The following is a 9,383-nucleotide window of genomic DNA, read 5'->3' on the forward strand; positions in this document are numbered from 1 at the left end:
GACAGCCCTATCGGCGGGTGGGGTGGAGCCAACGAAACTTATTCTTATAATTTCACAAGGTCGATAACTGTGATTGGGTTTAGTGTCTTTGAGGAGATGTGTTGGATCAGTTTATGCCTTTGACGATTGTTAGACCTCAGGGCATACTTATTTAGCTTGCTACAACCATGATCAATATTAAGCTTGTTTCATTAATCTTCCAGCTAAGATCTTCATCCATTCTCTTCACATTCCTGGAATCATTTTTATACCAAGAATATATCACCCGCAATCCTTTAAGCAAAATATTAATGCAAAACTTTTTATTTCTTCCATTCTATATCCAAAAAGCGCTATCTATAGTCTTTTGATTGATGCCTCTTGTATTTTTTAGTACAAATGACATTGCTTATTAACCAGCAATCTCGTTGCATATTATGTAGTTGATTTTCTCCTCATCTTTTGGATACATTATAATCTAATGGAAGCTAGAAAAAGCATCAAGAAAGTTGAGGCAGTTTTACTTGACCGTTAAATTAAATCAATAAATCAAATGCTTGGAAAGGATAATTATCTGTTGGACATATCTGGTACAGATCTTTTCTACCATTTTGTTTTTCTTCACTATGAAAACCATCAATAGCCACTCACTTTATAGATAGATTGGATTCCAATTTTATCCACATATCCTTGCTTACTCAGATGCTGTCTTATTGCCTTAACTTCTACCTTATAGACTTGCTCTCGGGGTGGATGCTGGGTCGGTCCTATAATACCCAATTTTGTTAAAGCATGTGAAATTTTGGGAATTTTAAAATGTGCCTCAATTTTCGTTTCCCTCGAAATTCAACCTAATCAATTTTATAAAATTCTTCATCGTTGAATCGATAAATTTGTTGTATAACACTATATTAATTATGACTACAATGAGAGATATGAACATTATAGGATATTGATCTAATTAAATTAATTAAACCTAAATTCATAATTTCCATTACTGCTCTCACCGATTTATTCACGTTATTCTTAGGGTGGAATGAAATTTAGGGTTGGGATTCAGTGGATTTGAGTTAAAAGTGTCGCACTTCCTTCATGTCCATTTGGTTCCGCAAGCCTGGGGGTTCTGCAATCTGTTTCTATAGCACATACGCTAACAATAGTTGTCGCACGCCTCGTAGGGAGTTGCAGGAGGAAATACTTGGTTCCGGGGAAAAATCGTGGTACCAGAGTTGACCCAAACCACTACTCTAAAATACAAATATTATTGACGAATCTAAATGAGGTTATAATGGAGACTTAAAGAAAGGAGAACAACTACCCAAAGCAACGATACGTGATAAAAGCAAACACTCAATACAACAAGGAAGACACCAACAAACTGGATGAGCAGGAAATCTGGAATGGAGGGGTATGGAGAGCTACAACCTTGCTGGGAGAAGGTTGGCAGTAGGTTGGAGGGAGGAAGAAGCTGGGCTGCAGCTGTTTGGGTGCAGGAGTTAGGGAGAAACAGTTGGATGAGGAAGGCCGGCCCAGAAAATGCTGGGAAGAGGTATTGTGACTGCTGGGAGGAGCTGGAGGGACTGTTGGATGTCCAGGAGATGGAGAACGACACCAGGTGGGCTGGCCAGGAGGCTGCTGGGAGCGGTTGGAGGCAGGTCAGCAGCCGGCAGTTGCTGGGAAGAGGGCAGGAGCGGCGGCAGTGACTAAGGAGAGTTGAGAAGAAGGTTTAGGTGAAAAGAGGAGATACTTCACGACCTCGGAGTAGGATATAGTCAGAGCATCACCATCTTCTCAGGTACATCCCACAAAAGAGAAAAAGGCTCTACACAAAAAATTTGAAAACAAACTCAGCGAAAGGTTCTCTAACTTTGAGCATAACACCACTTTTCTTTAATGCGGACTAGGACTCAATTCAAGCAAGTTTTAAAATAAGAAAAAGTAATCAGAAATTCAATTAAGGAAAGATATTAATATAATAGAAATTTAGATTTAGGATAGAGGAATAAAATATTTTGAAATTCAGATTTTGGGGGTGGGGGGGATGATTTGAAGAATTTTGTGGGGAGAATTCATGCATGACAACCCATTCAAGGTAAATATTGATGCATATGTTTATGTGTGGGTTAAATTAAGGCGTGGGGTAATAATTTGTAAATATCCCAAGAGATTTACAAATTTTATATTGTTTATATTAGGTGGTAAGCTTGAGGCGAGCGTGAGGAAACTCGTCATAGGGCTACTCATCAGTCAGTTAAAATAATTATGTGCTAACTTAAAAAAAATAATTCTCTATTCGTTTTCATGTGATTATGTGTTTGACACAATTTTATCTAGAATTTTTTGCAGATTGTGAATGAATACCTGCATAGTATGTATGAATTTAAACTTGATTTGCCCCTTACGATACATATAATTTTACTATGTTTTGAATCTGATAACTATATTTATGAAATCATTATTTACATGTTTTCTTTTACTATTATTCATGCATGTTTTATATGAAATGTCTATAATGAATGTTTGTTAAAGGAATTATGATTTAAGACATATCACAAATAATGATATACATAGGCTATTACATGAATATTTACAAGATGATAGAGAATAATGAGATTTCCAACTCTTAGCATTCAGTCAAAGATGAAATTATTGGAATTGTTGGTTTTAGACTGGGATGGAAAGGAACCGTTGGTACTAAGGGGCTATGGATACCTACTATGTTGTGAGGGGTCAAACATTTATCAATAGTTGATGCAGCCCTTTGGGCTGGGTGACGACTCATGACATGACATGAAATTAGTTGAGATCTATATAATTGTAAGTGACATTTCTATGGTTAGATTAATGACTCTTATGAATACTTATGATTATACATAATTGGATGAAATACATATTTTACACGTCATGATTCACTGTATTGCGTGTCTTTTCTTTCTTATTTTATGTGATTATATAATATGTTATGATGTGTTGTAGACATATACATGAGATACATATGAACATGTATATTATTTATTTTGTCAATAAATCTTATTTTAACGTTCATTATTTTAGTGAGTTTGTTGTAGCTCATTATATGTTGTTGACTTTTAGAAAGGGGTAAGGAGCATCAGGCGAGTAACTAGGTGTGACGTGTACAATTTTTGTATATCATAGTTTTGAGAGCTTTTACAGACTTTTGGGTATGTTTTTTTATTATGTTGAATTTAACATTTTTGTATAGATATATAAGTTTTGGTGATATGATTTTTCACGCTTAGTATATGTGAATGTGATTGAATTATAAAAAGAAATGTATCATATATGTTTGTGATGATTTAGTTAGACTTATTCATCACCCATTGGGTTCTGATTCTACAAGTTAGGTTGAGTGTCAAGGAAAATTTAGTTTGACCGAATCGTCTATCTATGTTGCACCACTATTGACTTTAAAGAGGGGTCAATTGGGGTGTGATAGAAAGTTGTATCATAGATAACATATTGGATGAAAATAATGATAAAAGTGTATTAAATTTAAAAGAAGAATGAGATCAAATATAAATTGATTTATACAGAGCTGGAAGTTGATGGATCTGGGGTAAGTAACCCATATGACTTATTTAAGCTATCATGTTTTCGCGACATAATGATTATATGATAAATTGCATTTAAAGAATAAATTGCGCTAATACAAATGAATATGCCTAGAGATGAATCATAATTTACTGAGGGCCACTCTCTTATGCCAATTGCAAAGCAAGAAGCACAAGCTAAAAAGTTTTGAATGGAAATAATAATCAGAAAATGGCAAATGAGGAGACTAGAGACACTGAGATACGGAGGATTCTTCAATTGATATTGTAAGTGGTTGATAAAATGATTGTTATTGAAAGATTCTCCAAGACAAAACCCAGACTTGAACATAATATCAGAGTTGATCGACATTTGAAGATCTTTCAAACATTCAAGCCACCTACAATCAAGGATGTCAGTGACTCTATAGTTAGTGAAAATTGGCTATTAAAGATCGAAAAGATTTTGGATATCATAATTTGTTTGAAAAACAAGAGAGTGGCATTAGACACTTCAATGTTGGAAGGCGAGGCTGAGAGGTGGTGGCAGATTCAACATATAGTGAAATTTTATCTTACTCCTCTTTTACAGATTCAGTGTGATGATTTTATTAAAATCTTCAATGATTAGTTTATTTCTTCTTCAACTAGATTAGCACTGCAAGACAAATTTTTCAACGTCACTCAAGAGTCCAGATCAATCATGCAATATGAGACAAATTTAGTTTTCTTTCCAGATATGCACCTCATTTTGTCAGTACCTAAGAGGAAAATATCACTTCTATGCAGGCTCAGATTTTTAGTTGATGTTGACATTTGCGTCATTTGAAATCAATGATTTTTCGGTGCTATTGAACGAGCTAGACGAATTGAAAAAGGGCTGAACTTTTCTAGTCAACGGCGACAACCTCAAACAAGAGAATATTTTAGCACAGTTGAAAATTTTCAAAGCAAGAAAATTAAATCAGAAACCTTAGTCAGAAAGACCGGTTTGTGAGAAATGTGAAAAAAACATTTTAGCATGTGTTTGATGAGTTCATGAAAGTGCTATAGATGTGGACAGTCAGAGAACTGTCGGTAGAAAAAGAAAAGGGACAGTAGACCACCGACATTTCAAAGATATGGACAACCAGAAGAATTTTTGGAATGCAGTTAGTCCAACAAAACTCAATTTTTTAGAAAGCAAACAAATAGTGAAAGTTCATAGCGCAAAAATAAGTAACCAGTGATAGCTAGAGTTTTTTGCAATTATCCCTCAGGAAGCTAAGGAATGTGAAGAAATGGTTACAATTACGCTTTTAATTCGAGATCAGCATGTCATTGTTCTTTAATTCAGGTGCATCACAATTTTTAATTTTTAATGGGTGTGCTACTAGTTTATCAATTGATATTATATATTTTACTCCCGTCTTATGTGTTATTATGCTCCAGAACTTGTTTTTTTTTAAATAGAAAAGGTATCGTGCATATTAACATTCATGATAAGAAATTGTAAGCATAATTAAGTATAATATCAATTGAGACTTTTGATATCATATTGAGAATGGACTGGTTAGTGAAGAATTTTGCTACGATTGGATGGTGGAAAAAGGCGAGTGAAACTCAACTTACATGGTGAAATGTCGTTCTATTTCTTATGTGATCAAAATGCACGATCCTCTTTGATCATTGCAGTGAGGATTAAAAAGTATTTGAGAAATAATGAATTGGTATTCTAGTCAAATTAGAAGTGCTAAATAAAGATGTGCATGAATTAAAGAACTTCCTAGGTTCAGAATTTTCTAATGTTTTTCTTTAAGAATTTTCAGGGCTACCATTAGAGCAAGAAGTTGAATTTAGCATTGACGTGCAGCAGGGGGCATGTTTAACTTTAACATCTCCTTATAGAATGGCTTTGAAGGAATTGCAGGAATTCAAATGTCAATTGCAGGAACTGATATAAAAGAGTTTTATCAGGCCAAACAATTCATCTTGGAGTCCTCCAGTAAGAAATGATCGATGATCCATTTGATTAGTCAAAGGGCGCTGCTATATTTTATTGGATTGATCTGAGATCTGGGTATCATATAGATCAGATTCGACAACTAAGACATTTTTGGGGCCAGGTATGGTCATTATGAATCCTTGATGATTATGCTGAATAATCAAAGATAGTATTGTGAATGCTGAGGCTGAATCAACTATATGCAAAGTTTTTGAAATGCAAATTCTGGTTGTGAAACATTGCATGTCTAGGACATATTATCAATGGACAAGGAATTTCAATGGATTCTCGAAAGATGAAAGCAATTGTGGAATGGCCGGTTCCAAAGAATGTTATGGGGGGACGCAATTTTCTTGGATTGGTCGGATATTACAGTAGGTTCTTTAAAAGATTTTCACATATATCTATGTCGTTGTCCAAGCTGATGAGAAAAGATGTTAAATTTAAGTAGTGTGCAGAATGTGAACACAGTTTTCAAGAACTAAAGAAATATTTAACCATTGTTGCAGTACTAACTATTCCATCAGGTACATAAGAGTTCCAAATTTATAGTGACTCATTGTCACGAGGCTTGGGTTGTGTTTAATGCAAAAAAGAAAATGTAATAGCCTCTGCATCTGGACAATTGAAGCCGCATGAGTGAAATTATCTGACACATGATCTGGCATTAGTTGTATTCTTTGCTCCCAAAATTCAGCCACATTATTTGTATGACTTGAAATGTGAGATATTCACTGATCATCAGAGTCTGAAATACATTTTCACACAAAAGAGATGAATTTGGGGCAAAAAATGTAACTAGAGCTTCTAATGGACTATGATATGGATATACAATATTGTCTTAGCCAAGCAAATGTAGTTGCCGATGCTTTGAGATGTAAATTCACCTGTAGTGCAAGTTGGATTATTACTCAAGAGTTGGAAATTATTAAAGAAATTGATCTTGCAGTTGGAAGTCAGAAGGTCAGGTGTTATGTGATATTCACATCAGTTAATGGTTCACCCAACTTTGGTAGAATTAAAGTAACCCAAAAAGTTAACAGTGAATATCTGAAACTCTTGAAACAATTACAATTAGTAAAGAGGTCATATATGACTATTGATGAAAGCGGTGTTATCAGAAACAAGTTTCTCTTGTGAGTCTTTTAGGTTACACAATTCATCTGACATTACTAAAATGTACAAATATTCAAAATTGATCTTTTGGTGGCCAAGTATAAAGAAGGATATTGTTGACTATATGGTGTTTAAATGTCAGGCTTGTCAAATTTTAAAAGTTGAGCATTAGCGACCCAGCAGATCGCTGCAATCATTGTCTATACTTGAATGGAAATGAAAAGAATTTGTTATGGATTTTATTATGAGATTTTCTCGATCCATGCCATGTCCTCGCAATATTTGGGTCATTATTCATAGGCTAACAAAGTCAACGAATTTTCTGCCAATAAGACATGTATATTTAGCTGAAAAGTTAATCAGATTATATGTAAAAAAAATTATTCGATTGCACAGAAATCCAGAAGTTATCATTTTTGACTGAAAGGCAGATTCAACTTTAAGTTGTGGAAAGACATTTAACAAGGCTTGGGTACACATTTGCACCTTAGCACAATATTTCATCTACAAACTGAAAACAATCAGAAAGAACAGTTCAAGTATTAGAATATTTTTTGAGACTGTCTTTGACTTTAGAGGTAGTTAGGTAGTGCACATTCTGATGATCGAGTTAGCCTAGAATAATACCTATTAATCCAGTATCAAAATGCCTTCTTATGAAACACTTTGTAAAAAATTGAGAACTCCGTTAAGTTGGGTTGAAGTTGGTGAATGTCAAATATTAAGTCCTAAGTTAGTTGATAAAGTCATAGAAAAAATTTGGTTGATCAGAGATAAGATTGAAAGCTGCTCAAGATCGACAACAGAAATATTATGATTCAAAGCACAAAGCAATAAAATTTGAAATTGGTGATTTTGTATTTTTAAAAGTTAGGCCAATGAATGTTACAGCCAGATTTTGTCAAGAAGCAAGTTGAGTACCAGGTACATCAATACTTTTGAAATTATAGAAAGGATTGGTCCTTGCTTTCAAAAATTTGAGATCTAGAAAGTGTTTCAGTTGAACCATTTCTTTTTTCCAAATAAAGTGATATCTTGTTGAGTTTGTGCACGGAAATAATACTTTTCGTACTATTTTCAGCTAAAGCAGACCGTTGAGCATCAAATGCACAAGAAACATGGGCGGAAGAACTAAACACTTTATTTCATTATTTAAGGCATCATTATTTTAAAGAGCAAACTTACAATAACAACATTATTGATAGAAGCATCAACAATTTCACCTCCAATAATATTTGAAAGTACTTAAATATCTTACATGTGCATATGTATATCACATGCAATTATTTAAGATTGTGCAAACTGAATGAAGTGTAGATTGAAAGGGCGAATTAATCAGGCACTATTGGCAGCAACAAGCTTTTTAGTGGTCCCAACATCAGTTTTAAAGGACTGTGCCAAAATCCATTGGTGGATACCGCTACCAAACCATTGGTAGATACCGCTACCAAAAAGTGTCTTGGGTAAAGAAACGGTTCCAGCATTGGCACTACCAAAAGCTGATATGGCAACAGCAGGATATGTGAGGTCCACGTTAGCTTGGAAGTGAACAAGTCCCTTTGGGAAAACAAATACGTCGCCTTTGTATAAAAGTTGAGTATAGAGCTTATTGTTAGAATCAACAAACCCCACCTTTAATGTTCCCTGTAAAACCATTAAGAGCTCTGCAGAACGTGGGTGTGTGTGTGGTGGATTCAAACCCCTGGGTGGAAATTGAAGAACAGCTAGTGACACACTTTGTCCATCAAGGGCTGGGAATTCCACTTTACTTGCCTTTGTTACAAGGAAGGAACCTTCCCTTGGTTTACCCATAAGGGATCCTCTAAATCCTCTAAAGGTAAAGAAGTCAGCATTTAATGTGGTCCCTGGAGGAACAATAAAGTCAGAGGTGATATCAGGATCGGCAGCATGAGCTGAAAGGATAAGTGCAACAACTGTAATAAGCAATAGGGAAGCGTTGGAAGACATTGTTTAATTATTTTAGTAAGGATGGGGGTTGAGTTTTTTGCTTTGTGCGGAAGTGTTGGAATATATAGCTTTTGAGAGTGTTGCATTTTGTTGAATGGACGGAAGCTTCAATGAATTTTATAAAATGAGTGCATGGCAGCTGGCATGAGAGTCCTTTGCTTTTTAACCTGTGTCTATTTTTTTAGCATTATTGACATTATCTATGTGGAGTTTTGTTGGAGAATAGAGTAGTGGGCTCAGATTTGACTTGTTAAAACTGCCGAGTTCATTGTTGAGGTGATTTATTGTTTTGAATGAAGCTGATGATGATGGAATAAAACTTTTTCAAACTACATTCTAATTCATTTATTTTAAAATTATTGATTCAAATCATTGAAAAATTCTCAATTGTTAAATTGATAGGTTAAGTGGAATAATTTCAATTTAAACAGTTTGTTGTAAAAAAAGTGCCATATCTTTATTTATAAAAGTGAGATTTATAATTTAAAATCCGAACATAATTATGATAAAATTGAAGTCATTACATCTAATTCAAATACTAAAAATTTAAATAATATATATATATATAGCTTTATTTTTTTTATTTTTTTATTTAATTTAAAAAAAAAAAGAAATTGGTATTTGGCAGTCCCAAATACCGATTTCACGTGCGCTAGGCTCCATGATGAGAGTCCGCATCATGTGCCTAAATATTCGAGAACTCGGCGTCACTTGGGATCGAACCCGTGACCTGAGGGGACTTACAGTGACTCCCGCCAACCAACAGACCACGGCTTGTGGCACAT

At 34.5% G+C, this 9,383-nt stretch overlaps 2 protein-coding genes across 7 annotated transcripts in view; one reads left to right on the top strand and one right to left on the bottom strand.

The window, feature by feature from the left end:
• The window catches only part of LOC110019913 (putative uncharacterized protein DDB_G0277003), a 98,298-nt gene that overhangs the window by 86,013 nt on the left and 2,902 nt on the right, over positions 1-9,383 (top strand). The gene's annotated exons all lie outside the window — the stretch shown is intronic.
• Positions 7,759-8,620, bottom strand: LOC110019914 (germin-like protein 9-3). The gene has a single exon (XM_020717788.1). It carries the CDS (start codon positions 8,596-8,598, stop codon positions 7,966-7,968), a length of 633 nt encoding a protein of 210 aa, XP_020573447.1. The 5' UTR covers positions 8,599-8,620; the 3' UTR covers positions 7,759-7,965.

The sequence above is a fragment of the Phalaenopsis equestris genome, unplaced genomic scaffold (genome assembly GCF_001263595.1).
Source record: "Phalaenopsis equestris unplaced genomic scaffold, ASM126359v1 Scaffold000088, whole genome shotgun sequence".
Classification (NCBI taxonomy): Eukaryota; Viridiplantae; Streptophyta; class Magnoliopsida; order Asparagales; family Orchidaceae; genus Phalaenopsis; species Phalaenopsis equestris.

Coding starts and splice junctions, on each gene's coding strand:
- LOC110019914 (XM_020717788.1), bottom strand. CDS start 8,598: ATGTCTTCCAACGCTTCCCTATTGCTTATTACAGTTGTTGCACTTATC.